Genomic DNA, 14,245 nt, shown 5'->3' with positions numbered 1-14,245 from the left:
TGGCAGAAGTGGAAGGCGAGGCCTGGAGAGGTGAAGTCACGTGGGTCCAACAGCATGTCAGACCTCCAGGCCAGTGGGTAATGGGCAAGGTCATTCCCACCCCTCAACTCTCCTTCCCCTCCCCAACTCTCCCAGCCCCTGGGGCCACCAGGTCAAGCGGCACCTGGGGCAGGTGTGAGGGAGGAGTGCCTCCTGTGCCCACACGCTACCTTCTCCCCCTCCACGAAGCTTCTAGGGCCCTGAGGGACTGCCGGTGTCACAAGGTGACACTGCTCAGCCAAGGAAGGCCAAGCACAGGTAGCTCCCGAGTCTGGCCCCTGGGGTGGCTGAGGAAGTGGGAGCCAGGCAAGACTGCAGGGAAACCTGGCAGACTCAAATCCAACCCTCCTGGCCTTTGCCCTCGTGTCCCCTCTGCCTGGAGCCCTCTTCCAACAGAGAGCTCTGTGGCCCCCAACTTCTCGCTTAATGCGGTTTTCTACTCAAATCTCCCCTTATCAGAGTCTCCCCTGAACCCCATATAGAATGGCTGGGGCAGCCCTCTGCCCTGGGACTCCCCACTCCTCCCTAATCGTCCTTTCTTCTCCCCGAGCACGCATCACCATCCAACATACCATTTATCTTCTTTATTGTCTGTCTCTCCGCGTTAGAAACAAACTCCAGGAACATTTTGTTCACGTAATCACCACTACCTGGAAGTGTTTGGTGTGCAATAGGTTCTCAATAGATAGATGGATAAAATAAATACAATTTTTATGAGGCTATCATAACAGTGCATGCATCTTAAGTGCACAGCTTAATATATTTTTATATAGAACCCCCACCCAGTTCAAGCTGTGGAACACTTCCAGAAGACAGCCCTCACCCCCTGAGGGAACCACTAGACCGACTTCCAGCACTATCTATCAGTTTCACCTATCCCTGAACTTGATTTAGATGAATTACGTCATAGTGCGCACTCTGTGTTTGGTTTCTTTTGCTCAACACAATGTCTACAAGATTCACCCGTGATGCTGCACGTAACCGTGGTTTGTGCTTTTTTATTCTTCTATTGTACGATATCCTACCACTTATTCGTGCTCTCGTTGATAGGAGTTCGGAGGGTTTCCCATTGGAGGCTGTGGACATTCTTGGACGTGTCTTCTGGTGGACGGACGCCTAGGAGGCGCACTGCTGGGTCACAGGGCAGTGCGTGTTCACAGACTCAGTGAGAAATGGCCACGCTGCTTTCTAGGGTAGTGCACCAACCGACATTCCCCCAGCACTGAGCGAGGTCTGGCGTTGCCACCTCCTCCCCAGCAGTTGGCAATACCAGACTTTTTCGTTTCAGGCTTCTGGAGGATGACTGCAACTCATTTCCGTGCTGAGCAACGATGCTGGCTGCTCAAGAAGCGTTTGCTGAAGGAATCCTTAGGTGGGCTGTTGAGGGACACTCTTCACTTGGCAGGGATGGGTGGGCCCATACCCTTCACCCGAGGGTCTCAGTCTCTGGCTGCTATGCTGGTCGCAGAAGCTGCTTCCCATTCCACCCACTGGTCACACTAACACCCCAGGGTACAACTGAGGCATTCAGATAGGACCTGGCCCAAGGCTCAAGGCTCCCCAATGGATAGAGAAGAAAGAAAGAAAACCATCTGGTGCCCAGGCAGAGCTCTGAAGATGGGGTGCCCAGGGGTGCCCGCAGGCAGGGCAGAGCCATCTTTCCCGACTCCCAGGAGGCACCCAGGGGCCTGGCCCAGCAAGGAGCACTGTCTCCCCAGGGCCCCTGCCCTCTGACTCAGGAGGCTGCACCCTTACCACTCATCAGATGCTGCGTCAGGCCCTTCCTAACAGGCTGTGAGGTCCTGTGGCTGAAACTGGCTGGTCGGTCCCCCAGGTTGGCTAGGCCACCTTCCCCAGCCTCCCTCAGGGGGAACCTGTGACGGTTCCAGTAGGAGCTGAACAAAGACGATAGGGCCACTTGCAGTCCTGGCCCAGAAAAACCTCCACATGCTCTGAGCTTTCCCCCTCCTCAGTGACCTTGAAAGTCATGGGCTGAGGATAGTGGGGCCACAAGACGCAAGGAGTCTGGCGCCTGAGGTCCCTCTTGTAGAAGCGCCACCCACTGATCAGATGAGTCCCATTATAAACTTTTTGTGAGCAAGAAATAAACTTCCATTGTACTTGAGCCTACACAATTTGAGTTTTACATCAGCCCTTTGCCCTAAGGTACAACTAGTATATACAGCGTAGCATGTATAACTAACACGAGTAATAACTAGCCCTATTTACAGATGAAGAAACTGAGACACAGAGAAGCTACAGAACTTGTCTGAGGTCCACACGTGCAGAAGCTAGGATTTGAACCCGGGGCCTGGCTCCAGAGGTTCCACTTGTAAGCACTCTGCCGAGGCTGAACCAGTGGGCCAAGAGTGCAGAGGCTCCGGCCAGGGCCTCCAGGGCATGTCCCACCCCCACCTCTGCCTCGCGAGCCTCTGCCTAGCTGAAGGGGACTGCTCCCTGCACCCCAGCCTCCTGGCCTTCCCCAGTCGTCACCCAGCCTTGTCTCTCTGAACCCTCCCAGTTCAGGATGTCACCCTTTGGACAGACCCCAGCCACTGGCTCCCAGGGCCTCTCCCTCTCCCACTCCTCACCCCCACTCAGCACACCCTCAGCTCCGTGGAGCCAGGTGTCCCCCTTCCCTGGGACTGTGCCCAACTTGCTGCTAGAGAAAACCGCTCTCGCTCCTGGGCCGACAGGAAGCCCTCCCATTCACGGTCCCTGTCAGCCAGAGCTCCTCAGTGACCAGTGACAGAAACCCAACTGGCTTCTTGGGGAAAGGTGTTTATTGGCTCACATGACCAAGAAGTCCAAGGCGTACAGGCTTCTGGTAAGACCAGGTCCAGGTGTTCCGATGTCACCAGAAATCTGGGCCTCTGAGCCCCCCGGCTCTGCTGTGCTGGCTTTGTTCGCCATCAGGATCACGCCTCGGGGCGGGATGTGGCCTCCACTGCACCTGGCCTAGATCCTGCCAGCTTTGCTACCCCAGCGTGGCCGCCATCATCCTCACTTGGACTCCTGAGAGGTCCCCTGCTGCTGCCCAGGCCATGGGAAAGCCAGGGATCTTGTCAAAACCCCTCCCCAGAGATCACACCTGAAGTCCCAGGGCTCAGCCAGGTTGGCCCATTGGTCAGCTAGGGTGACCACAGCGGGCAGCGCTGTGACTGGCCAGGCTGATACCATGTTCTGGCCCATCAACCCCAGGGAGTGGGGTCAGCTGCCCATGCCACAGGTTGAGTAGAGGAAGTATGATCCTCTAAAAGAAAACAGGGGCACCATAGCCAGAGGGGGTGTGGAGGGGAGGCAGACAGGACCCATGTGCTCCAGGCTCCAGGGCCCACCCATGCCCGCCAGCCCGCCAGCCCGCCAGCCCGCCTCCTAGTTCACAGAGAAGCCAGACCCCATCAAAGGAAAACTGACTACCTGAATCTCCCCCAGGAAAACCCACTCACCACCCTCAGGGTGGGGCTGGCTTTGGGCCACCTCACCTCACTCCATCAGTTGCCCACTCCTGTCCCTCCTTCGTTACAAGCTTTGATTTCTGCCATCTTAAAAAAGAAACCCGAAGCCTTCCTTCATCCTCACTCTGAGCCACTCTGAGCCGCTGCTCCCTCGCCTCCACTTCGCGGCTCTGAGCGCACTTCCGCTCACCTCAGGGTTTCTCACCTCCGCCCTCCCCGCCTGTCAATAGCCACCACCTGAAGCAGTTCTGGCGAAGGCTGCCCTAAAGCCCACGAGGTGCCACACGTTCCACAGCTGAACTCTCTCGTCCCAGACACCCCGGAGGGCACCACCAGTTGCCCTGGGGCCCTGGGTCTGGCCGTTCTTCAGTCTCCTTTATGGTCCACGGCAGTCCCCTGCTCTCTCCCCTGGGCAAGGTCACCTACTCTCAAGGTTCACACATCTGTCTCTACACCCAAGAGCCCATTCCACACCTCTCCTGAAATTCACCACAGCCAGACCTGTGACCTTCTCAGTCCTGCCCTTCCGCCTGTGTCCCCCCAGCTGGAAAAGGGCCCCCACCTCTGCCCAAGGAGCTGCAGAAAGAAACCCGGGAGTCCTTGAGGATTCCCTCCCTCTCGGCCCCGCATCCCCTCAGTAAGCAGCACTCTTGAGCCTACTGCCAACAGACTCAAGTCTGGCTCCTGCTGTCCGTGTTGCCTGCCCAGCCCCACCGCCACTGCTCCCTGAAGACACGTCTGCCTTGTGGACACCACAGCTCCGGGGTCTGCTCAGAAATGGGTGTGGACTGACCAGCTGTGTCACTGCCCTCTCACAAGCTGGCTTTTGAGGCCCTCTACAATCCCGCCTACCTCTGCTTCCAATGTCCCTTCACACATGCCCTTCATGGCACCTGGCCCGAGTTCTAGTTTTCAAGACCTGTTCCTATTACCTGTCCCATCTGTCCCTTTGCATCAGCCCAACATGGGCAGAATGGTCTTCATCAGAAAGACAAGAGGAGGCTGCTCAGAGAAGGCTAGGAACCTGCCCACGGTCACAGAGCACAATGACACAGGTTGTCTCCCAGCATAACCCGGACCTGCTGGCTCAGGCCCTCTGCCCACCTTCCTTCTATCAGCACCCCTGGTCCTGCCCTGGCAGAACTGTGGCCTCCAGCCCCTCCCTTCACTCAGTGGCTGCTTGGCCCACCACCACTCCTGGCCCCAGCTCAGTGTGGGGAAGGCAGGTAGATAGATGGCAAGGTGGCCACAAAGCCCTGGACAGAGGCTGGGACAGACACTGGCATTCCCTTTTATTATTATTTTTTTAATAAATTTAAGAACAATTCTATTTTCTCTCCTCCCCCCAGAGCAACTAAAACCAACTAAAAGGGGGTGTGGCCTGGGGGGCAGAGGGCGCTAGGAGTCATAATCTTCTTCATCCTCTGCATCAGGTGCTGAGGGGCCCGGGGGCGCTGGGGGCAGAGGCAGAGTTGAGGCAAAGGGCATGAAGGGTGTCGGGGGGCTGCAGGGCAGAAGGCAGGAGAGGAAGGTCAGGCCACTGCCCATTCCTGACCAGTGAGCCACCCCCCGCACCCCCATAGGCAGCATGGAGCCCACAGTCCTCGGTACCAACAGGGAGCCAAGCCCAGAGAATGGAAGGGCCCAGAGCAGGTCACACAGCCCCTGCCCAGTCCGCATCCATTGCCCCACCCAAGGGTAGAAGGGACCTTCTGAGGACACAGTCTTCTGTCTTTAAGCCCTCCCCAGTTTCTCCCCTCCCATGCCCCAAATCCGCCACAACCACCAGAACCCAGAGGCCATGGAGGCCGGGAGGGACAAGTCAGCCTTGGGGAGTCTGCTGGCCCTTTCCTGGCACCACCGAGCTGCTTACCTCTGAAAGTGGGCAGGGGGGTGGCTGGCCTGGGGTGCAGCCTGCGCTGTCTCCTCTTCCCCGTCGGTGTCTGTGTCCTCAGACTCATCCTAGGAGCAAGGTAGGGGTCAGAGGTGACAAGAAAGGCACCGGCCCATCAGTGAAAAGCCTAGACCTCTGGGAATAGCAGAGGCAGGACGAGGACCTCCATCACCCCAATTTACAAACAACGAAAGCAAGGTACAAAGACATCACAGGTGAGGATGGGACCAAGGCTGCAGCCAGCTTGGCCTGACACAAGCCTGCCCTCTGCACCCCATGGGACAGAACCGAGGGCTAGGGGCCTCACTAACCTCCTGCTCCGAGTCTGTCCCCGACAGCTTCTTGTCCTTGCCTTTGCTTCCCATCCCACCGTTCTTCCGACCACCGCTGCCCGACTTCCGGCCCCTTCGGGAAGGTACAGTCCATCTGTCCAGAGGTCACTCCCCTCCTTCGCCACCCCCCAGCCACCCCCAACCCCAGTGGCCTTGGCCTTCTCCACCTGGACACTGGCCCTGGTGCCCCACCTGCGGGCACCCTTGTCCCCATCCACGTGGTTGTCTTCCCCATCCCCCTGCATGTCAGGGACGGAAGCCACCAAATCCTTCAAGAAGTCAAACTGCTGCTCCAGCTCAATGCACTGCTTCCTGGAAGAGATGGGGAGGGGACGGCACTCAGGTGGGGCCCAGATGTCTGGGCCCTCAGCAAGGGACAGTAAGAGGCTCTGGATGTCAGGAGAATGGAGCCTGGAAAACCTCCACACCACCTCCGGCACCCAACCTCCTCGCTTTGCTGGAACACCCACCCCCTCCTCCCCGAGTTCAAACCCACCAGTTTCTGAGGCCTTGCTGGTCTCCCAGCAGCCTCCTGGCCCCCTCACTATCAGGACACTGCCTCCTCTAAGTGTGTGAACTTCTGGGGCGGGGCCTCACCCAGCCCTCCCAGCTCGGCAAACACTCACAGGTGGGATGTGGTCATGGTCTTAGCATTTCGGGACTGGGTCACCTGGCAGGCCTTTTTCAATAGCGACTCCAGGAATAGCTCGAGCGCCCGGGCTGAGAGGTGTCAAGGTGAACGCAGGTAGGGGGTCCCCAGCCCACACAAGCGACCCCAGGCTGCCTCCCTCCTCCACGGCCCTCAACCTGACCAGCCCCCGACAGGATACAGATGATGACAGGCACAGCCGCCGCCACCTTCCCAATCTCTTCGTCCGTCTGCATGATCTTCTTGATCCGCGCCTGGGAATGGGACAGAGAGCTCGGACCCCGTGGCCTCCATCCCAGAAAGGGGCGCTGGGGGAGAAGAAGGCGGGTATCCCGGGAGGAAGGGGGCGGGGGGCACTGACGCCGGGAGGGCACGGAAGGGGGCGGGGCGTCCGGGCCCCCGAACACCGCGAAGCGCCCGCCCCCCCAGTGGGGCCTGGGCCCCAGCCTCCCGTAGGGCCGGGCGGCTCCTCCCGGGCCCGGCCACGTGCTCACCGGCGGGAACCGGGCGTTGTACTTCTTCTTCTTGCTCGGCATCTCGGGGACTCTCGCCGCGCCGGGCCCAGCGCCGCCGCCCGCAGCCTCCCGGCCCCCGGGCCTGCTCGCCGCCCGCCCGCCGCGGTTCCCCCGGGTCCTGGCGCCGCCCGCTCCGCCCCCGCCGCTCCCCACGGGGTCCTAGCGCCGCCAGTCAGGACGCCGCCCGCACGGCCCGAGTGCCCTCCCCTTAGAGCCTCCCGGGCTGTGCGCGTCGGCCCGGGACAGGACCGCCACTCCCGCCCGCCCCCAAGGCCCGAGAAGCGGACGTTAGCCCCGCCCCCGCAGGCCCGCCCCTCCCCGAGTTCCCCAAAGGCCCCGCCCCGGGGTCAGCCCCGCCCGGCCCCGCCCCTTCCCTCGCCGGCCCCGCCCCGCGGCGCGGCCGATCCGGCCCGGGGGCCCCGCCCCACGCTGCGCTTGTCTATAAAGTTGTTGTTGAGGCGGCGAAGCGCTAAGATGGCGGCGGCGGCGGCAGCCGTGGCGGGGGCGGGGCGCGGCGGCGGCGGCGCGGAGCCCCGGCAGGAGCGGAGCCGGGCCCGGGGCTGGGCTGGCGCCGAGCGCAGCGAAGGCCGGAGGTGACGGCTGGGCGGCGGGAGCGGGCAGGGCCGGGCGGGGGCGCAGCTCGGGCCGTGGGCGCTAATGGCGGCGGGCGCGGCGGGCCGGAGGCTGGCCCTCCCGCAGGCTCCCACGAGCCCGGGTTCGAGTCCGGGCACCGCCCCACTGGCCCCGGACCCGTCACAGCCCTCTCTGGGCCTCAGTGTCCTGGGTTTTCAGTGGGCCCGATGACGCCCGCCCGGGAGGCCGGGCCCTGCAGGGCCTGCCCCAGTGCTGCGCGACCGTGCGCCTCGTTGCCTCCCTCCATTAAATGCCGACGCTCGCGGACCCAGTGACTGGCAGGGCCGGGAGGTGTGGCTGGGCCGGCGGCTCCCGCACCTGAATGCACGTTACGGCCCTGTCACTCACTACAGGTGTGACCTTGGGTAAGTCCCATCTCTCCGAGCTTCAGTTTCCTGTCTGTAAGTCAGGGAGAGTAGGAATAACGTTAGCAACGACCCTTACGTAGCACCTGTTCCACCTCAGGCATTTAATTCTCAGCAGCGCTACGAGGCAGGAACAGCTGTTAGCCATTTTAAAGATGAAGCAACAGAGGAATGGCAACATTCCGTCTTGCCCACTGCCACACAGATTAGTTTAGTGCCCGGCACCCGCTAGGGCCCAGCAAGCTGTGGATGTGCCTTGGACCTGCCCTAATTCGGTTCCCTCATAGCAGGATGGAGCCAGGTGAGGAGCTGGAGGAGGAGGACTCTCCAGGCGGCCGCGAGGATGGCTTCACTGCTGAGCACCTGGCCGCGGAGGCCATGGCAGCTGACATGGACCCCTGGTTGGTGTTTGATGCCCGCACTACACCTGCCTCGGAGCTGGATGCCTGGTTGGCCAAGTACCCGCCATCCCAAGTTACCCGCTATGGCGACCCCGGCTCGCCCAACTCGGAGCCCGTGGGCTGGATTGCAGCATATGGGCAGGGCTATATCCCCAACTCGGGCGACGTGCAGGGCCTGCAGGCAGCTTGGGAAGCTCTGCAGACCAGCGGGCGGCCTGTCACACCGGGTACCCTGCGCCAGCTGGCCATCACCCACCATGTGCTCTCGGGCAAGTGGCTGATGCACCTGGCACCTGGCTTCAAGCTGGACCACGCCTGGGCTGGCATTGCTCGGGCCGTGGTTGAGGGCCGGCTGCAGGTGGCCAAGGTGAGCCCACGGGCCAGGGAGGGTGGGCGCCAGGTCATCTGTGTTTACACAGATGACTTCACGGACCGCTTGGGTGTACTGGAGGCCGATGCAGCCATCCGTGCAGCGGGCATTAAGTGCCTGCTCACCTACAAGCCTGACGTCTACACCTACCTGGGCATCTACCGGGCCAACCGCTGGCACCTCTGCCCCACACTCTATGAGAGCCGTTTCCAGCTGGGGGGCAGTGCCCGCGGCTCCCGTGTGCTGGACCGTGCCAACAATGTGGAACTGACTTAGTGGGGCCAAGTGAGGGAGACCACTCTCTGCCCTTCCTGCCAGGGATGGATCCTCCCGTCTTCCTTGTCCCAAGGAGGCCAAGTCCCCCAGCTCTGGGGACCAGGTCACTCGGGAACTGCCTGCATCTTCAATCCCCTTGAACTTCTGCCCTCTGTTCAGGGCTGACTCAAGTCCCCACCGGCTGGAGGCGCTGGCTCCCTGAGGGCCGGACCCTCAGCCTCTCTCTTCGCTGCTGCTCCCCTTTGCCATCCAGGACCACAGGCTGGGTGCAGACAGCCAGGAGGAGAGCCTCCCTTGGCCGCCCTCATCCCTGGCTGTACCTCCCCCCTCCTGCATCCTCCCCTTCTCTTCCTCCCTCACAAGAGAGAAAACTTAGTGCTTCCGGTCCCTCTGCTTGGAGCCTTCGCAGTCTGGGGGCAGAGGCTCTGCAGGCCTGAGCATGCCATTTTCCTGAGGGCGTGATTGTGCTCACTCAGCCCCTGGCAAAGAGAGAGGATGCCAGGGCCATGGACATGGGGCCTGTCCCTCCCTGCCCCCTCACGGCCTGAACCACCGTCCTCCCTTCCTTCTCTCCCTTGTCATGTGCCTGTTCCTGGCATTTCAATAAAACCCAGCTTGGGTCTGTGTCTTGAGTGTTTTTTAAACTACTGTCTTGATGGTCACTTGCTTTGGTTGCTGGAGAGAGGCAGGGCCAGGAGAGATGGCCCCTCTGCTCTGACTGGGCCCCCGCTAACTGCCCTCAGTGATAAGATACTCCTCCCTGCCAAGACTGGGAACTTAGCTGAGAGCCTCTGCGAAGCCAGCCCTGTTTCCCTCCCTCTCAAGAATCAGAATCCGAATCCGTTTCTCAGTGATTTCCCATAAATCCAGGAGGTTGGCCCAGCAACATCCGAGGGGTCACTACTCACCCACTGGGTGTGTCGGTGCCCATTAGAGAAAAATACCTGCTTGGTCCTGGCGATTCTATGCCAGGGCACGTGGTCTGGGTGTGCAGAGGATGGGCTGGATCTCAGCAACCTAGGCTGGACATCCTTGTGCAGTGAACAACCTGCACAACCATAAGTGGCCCTGGAAGCCCTCCTGTTTTTACTCACCTTTCCTACCACCCTGACCATCACAGGGGACACAGGACAGTTTGCAAAGCACTTACATATGCACTATTTAATCACAACCTGTTTAGAAGGAGATGTTGGTCCCATTCTGTGGTCCAGGAGATTGAGGCCAAGAGGGGAAGGGAATTCTCTCAGGGTCGTGCAGTGAGTCAGGCAGAGCTGGGACTTGCCCCCGGTCCCTGCCTTCTCAGGCAGAGTGTGGTCCTTGGCCTCACCCACAGGGAGCTCTTTACAACCCACCAGGCACGTTCCCTCACGTGATCTCACTGGGCCACCCTGCTCTGCTGAGGCTACTGCAGCCTCAGAGCCTGGCTCGGCACCCCCTGACCCCGCGGCTGGCCCTGGCCTTGATTGGAGGCCAGGGTGTCTGGCAGGGAGCCCCTTGGGATGCTGCTCTCGTGCCGCGCTGGAGCTGACTCATCCTCCAGCAGCCTCACCAAATTGGAATTTGGAGCAGGGGAGCGGAGATGCCAATGGGCTGACTGGGTGGAAGTGGGTGAGTCATGAGATGCTGCCTCAGCCCCCTCCCCAGCTTCCTCCCCACCCCAAGCTTCCCCAGGACTGAGTCCCCCTAGGCCCAGCCCTGGGAAGTCCCCAGAGATGGGTGGTCTCCTCCTGGAGCCTGGTGCCCTGCCTCCCTCACCTCTGCTCTGCCCTTGACCATAGTGGACCAAGGCTTGGGGGGGCCATGGCCAGGCCCTCATGGGTCCCCCAAAGATGTCCAAGTGCTATCAACACTACCTGGTGCTTCCATAGCTAAACATTTCACACGCTCATCCCTTCTCCAGCCTCAGGGCCCTGTTTTAGCCCGTTCACTGTCTCTCTCCCAGACCATTGCCCTTGCCTGCCCTGCGCCGTTCCGTTCCCACTTCCTCCCCCTACCCTCGTCCCCCCACAGTCAGCTCTCCTGTGGAGCTGCCTGTGCCCCTCTCCTACTCAAAGCCTTCTGTGGCTCCCCACAGCCTGCCATAGAGTCCACACTCCTGAGCTGGCCACCACCCAGCCCACCCCCCTAACTGCCCCGGCTTCCCGCAGGCGCCCCTTTCTGCCCATGATCGCCCCAAGGGAGGCAACTGGCACTTCCTTCACCCCCTGGCACGCAGCCCTGGGCCTCAGGCCATTCCTTCTGCCTGAACACCTGCTGTGCAGCAAGGATGGGAGATTACTTACGTGAATGTTTGATCCATGTCTGTCTCCCGCTGGCCCCTGAGCCACATGCCCATGTGGGCTCAGTGAAGACAGGAACAATGTCTGGATCTCAGCCCTGTCGCCAGAGCCCGGCACAGTGCTTGGCTGGAGCCACTTCTCCGTACGCTATTAAATGAATGAACGAATGAATGAATGCTCAAATCCAGGCCCTGCCAGTCCTTCGGGCCCCATCTCCTCCACTCCCTGCTTCACACTTCTTGTTCCAGAATCAGGACCTGCCTGTGGTTTTCTTGCACGCATGCTGGCCTTTGTCACTTTCGTGCCTTTGCTCATGCTGTTGCCTCTGCTTGGTGTGCCTGACCCTCACCCAGCTGACTCCACGTCTCAGACGCACCGGCTCAGGTGTCATCCTCTCAGAGGTTCCTCCCCATCCATCCTCCCCCTAGGCTCCCGTAACACCCACCCACCTATGGCTCTCATCTGTGTATCTGGGGCCCCTCGAGGACAGGGCTGTGCTTTATCCTCCAGGTGTCCTCAGCTTCCAGCAAAGGACCTGGCCTAGCATGAGTGATAAATCAATGTTATTGAAGAAACGAGTGACTGAATGAAAGTCACTCTGTCCCTGGGCCTCACTCTCCTCCTTCTGTTCATGACCAGAGCCAGGCACTGCGCTAGGTGCTCACCTACATTATCTCAGCTAAGCCTCACCTGACTCTGTTATTGCCACTTGCAGAAGACAAAACTGAGGCCTAAAGAAGCTTAGTAATTGGTTTAAGAGTACAAAGCTATAAGTGGCAGAGCCAAAATTTAAATCCAGGTTCTCTGACTCCAGAGTACCTGATGCCTTATTGAGCTCACCCTGCATGAAGGTGTTGTTGGGGTGGGGAGCTGCAAAGATATGTGAGACCCAGCAAGGACTTAGGATCTGATCTGTAAAGCACACAGGTTGGGTCCAACTGCCTACGAGAGAGGCTGGGCCAAGACTAAGATTCCCATTTTACTGATGGAGAAACTGAGGCTCAGAGAGTACAGTGACTAAGCCTACCTGGACTGGAAGGATCTCCCAGGCCTATGGGGGGGACTGCTCCCCCGCCAGGCCAAAGGCTCCCCAAGACCCAGCCCCTCCCCGGGCTAGCAGGGGATTCTCCCCTGTCTGGCTGGGCCCTTCTCACACGGGAGTAAGGATGCAGCCCTGGCACAGGGTGGGCTGGGCTGGGTAGTCTGGACAAGCCCCTGTGCTCTGCTCCCTTTTGTAAAACCACAGGAAGGGTGACTGAGGCTGGGGAAAGGAGACGGGAGACACCCCCTCCAACACCTCCTCCCACTTGTGTGCGCTGCAAACCCCCAAACCCGGGGGGAGGAGGCTCTGCAGGGGTTTCCTGGGGAGTCTGGAGAGTCTCTGCCTGACGACCCCTGATTCCAGCTGGGGCTCGGGGCTGAACAGGGAGGGCAGGAAACAGTGAAGTCAGGAGAAAGCTTTGGCCGGCTGGCGGGGCTTTGGCGAACTTTTGGGGATTTTCCCAGCAGGGCAACTGCACCCTACTCCCGCCAGATGGGAGGGGCCCTGGCAGGGACGAGCCTTGGGTCACACGGCTGATTCATCCTCGGAGGGAAACTCCCCACTGCTCTGACGTGCGTCCCCCAGACACCGAGGAGTAACCTGAGGGCACCGGCCCAGAAAAACCACCAAATCTTCCCCCGATTCCCAGCCTCCTGGCAGGGCATGAAACCCCCAAGGCTGGACAGAGGCATCGAGTCGGGCAGGGTGGCAGGATATCGAGGGCAGCTTCCCAGGGAACAACTCCGGAGACTGGAACCAGAGACCGCTGGACACGGGGCACCTCAGGCGTGCTCCCCTCACCCAATTTTTAGATGAGAAAACTGAATTCAGTAAGAGCAAACCTGTACACAGACCTACTCCGCGCCAGGCTCTACTCTAAGCAGTTCATATGCATTAACTCATTTTGGTCCTCACAGCACTCATGTTCCTGAGGAGGCAATGGCAGCAGAAAGAGGTTAAGTTGGCCACGGTCAAGGCTAGAACTGCTCCAGCAGCCTCCACAACTCCCAAGACCGCTTGCATGCACTGCTGTGGCAGGGAGCTCATCCCTGGTCCCTGAGCAGCTCTGGCCCCTGGCGGCAGAGGCCTCCCTGGGGTGAAGTCTAAATTGGTTTGGGGAGGAGGGGGTGGAAGTGGAATCCTCGGAACCCACAGAGGCCAGGAGAGGGCAGTGAAGCATTCCCGCCAAAATCTTCCTCTCCAGGGCTTTGACTCCCTTCCAAACCCCAATCCTTTCCTCCCTCCCGAGTCAGAGCTTCTCTTTCCTGTCTGCCAACCCCCGTCCCAACACTGCACACACACTCGCGCACGCACACACAGGCACACGCATGCACACTGGGAGTCCAGCCTCCAGGCCCCTGCCCCTCAGCAAGCCTGGGCCGGCCCTGCTCCCTCTGCCCTGGCCAGGGGCCTGCCTGGGGTTGGAGGGGAGCTGAGAGTTGTGGCTCCGTGAGGCATAGCCAAGGGCCCCACACAGGCCAGCTCTGCCGCATCTGGCTCCCACTCACAGGCTCCATGACTCACCCCCTCGCCCCCCATGACTCAGTTTACACGGTGCCCGGAGGTCCTCCCAGCGAGGGTGGGGTTGTTTATTGGCCCAGCCCAGGCCCGCCAGCCTTTCATCCCAGGATGAACACTTCATCGCCCTCCTGGCCCAGAGCAGGAGCTGGCACCTAGAAGCCCGGGGGTGGGGGTAAGCCTCAGGTCTAGGACAGTGACAGGCCCCAACTGCCCTGGGGCTGGGTCTGCTCCAAGAAACTTAAGGGGCTGGGCTGAGCTGGCAGAGCCATCCTGGGTACCAATAGCAGAGTCCTTGATGCCCTCCATTCAGAGGAAATGGTCCACATGGCACAAAACGTAATGGCAAGAAAATTCTACTACATTTATGAATCTCTTACTGTACCAGTCCCTGTGCTAAGTGCCATACACACCTTATCTCATTTATTTCCCCAACAATCCTGAAAAGAAAGTACAACCATTCACATCCCTTTT

General features: G+C 60.1%; 2 protein-coding genes across 6 annotated transcripts; one reads left to right on the top strand and one right to left on the bottom strand.

Moving 5' to 3' along the window:
• Nucleotides 1–4,782: 4,782 nt before the first annotated feature.
• Nucleotides 4,783–7,155, bottom strand: DRAP1 (DR1 associated protein 1). Of its 2 annotated transcripts, none has more exons than XM_001494879.7 (7): nucleotides 6,867–7,155; nucleotides 6,554–6,626; nucleotides 6,350–6,443; nucleotides 5,916–6,035; nucleotides 5,703–5,796; nucleotides 5,371–5,459; nucleotides 4,783–5,001 (listed from the first exon to the last, which is right to left on the bottom strand). In XM_001494879.7, the coding sequence occupies exons 1-7, from the start codon at nucleotides 6,906–6,908 to the stop codon at nucleotides 4,896–4,898; spliced, it is 618 nt and encodes a 205-aa protein (XP_001494929.1). In that variant the 5' UTR covers nucleotides 6,909–7,155; the 3' UTR covers nucleotides 4,783–4,895. The 2 variants fall into 2 exon arrangements, with proteins under 2 accessions (XP_001494929.1, XP_005598378.1); XM_005598321.4 differs by having other exon boundaries at nucleotides 5,703–5,817; nucleotides 6,867–7,027.
• Nucleotides 7,156–7,305: 150 nt separating this feature from the next.
• C12H11orf68 (chromosome 12 C11orf68 homolog) lies at nucleotides 7,306–9,576 on the top strand. 4 transcript variants are annotated; one of them, XM_070228901.1, is made up of 2 exons: nucleotides 7,306–7,480; nucleotides 8,173–9,576. In XM_070228901.1, exons 1-2 carry the CDS (start codon nucleotides 7,362–7,364, stop codon nucleotides 8,930–8,932), a joined length of 879 nt encoding a protein of 292 aa, XP_070085002.1. In that variant the 5' UTR covers nucleotides 7,306–7,361; the 3' UTR covers nucleotides 8,933–9,576. The 4 variants fall into 4 exon arrangements, with proteins under 4 accessions (XP_070085002.1, XP_023510240.1, XP_005598377.1 ...); XM_023654472.2 differs by having other exon boundaries at nucleotides 7,314–7,480; nucleotides 8,176–9,576; XM_005598320.4 differs by lacking the exon at nucleotides 7,306–7,480 and adding an exon at nucleotides 7,494–7,885 and having other exon boundaries at nucleotides 8,176–9,576.
• The last annotated feature ends 4,669 nt before the right edge of the window (nucleotides 9,577–14,245 follow it).

Source organism: Equus caballus, chromosome 12 (assembly GCF_041296265.1).
Source record: "Equus caballus isolate H_3958 breed thoroughbred chromosome 12, TB-T2T, whole genome shotgun sequence".
Lineage (NCBI taxonomy): Eukaryota > Metazoa > Chordata > Mammalia > Perissodactyla > Equidae > Equus > Equus caballus.
Note: the sequence above shows the minus strand (reverse complement) of the source record. Positions and strands in the feature narration are given on the sequence as shown.

What these genes read in the sequence shown, in the direction of transcription:
- DRAP1 (XM_005598321.4), bottom strand. Translation starts at nt 6,908, where the DNA reads ATGCCGAGCAAGAAGAAGAAGTACAACGCCCGGTTCCCGCCG. An exon ending in ACAACGCCCGGTTCCCGCCG is followed by an intron (nt 6,627 to 6,866) that starts GTGAGCACGTGG and finishes TCCCATTCCCAG; the next exon opens with GCGCGGATCAAGAAGATCAT. An exon ending in ACCATGACCACATCCCACCT is followed by an intron (nt 6,036 to 6,349) that starts GTGAGTGTTTGC and finishes CATCTCTTCCAG; the next exon opens with GAAGCAGTGCATTGAGCTGG.
- C12H11orf68 (XM_070228901.1), top strand. Translation starts at nt 7,362, where the DNA reads ATGGCGGCGGCGGCGGCAGCCGTGGCGGGGGCGGGGCGCGGCGGCGGC. An exon ending in GAGCGCAGCGAAGGCCGGAG is followed by an intron (nt 7,481 to 8,172) that starts GTGACGGCTGGG and finishes GTTCCCTCATAG; the next exon opens with CAGGATGGAGCCAGGTGAGG.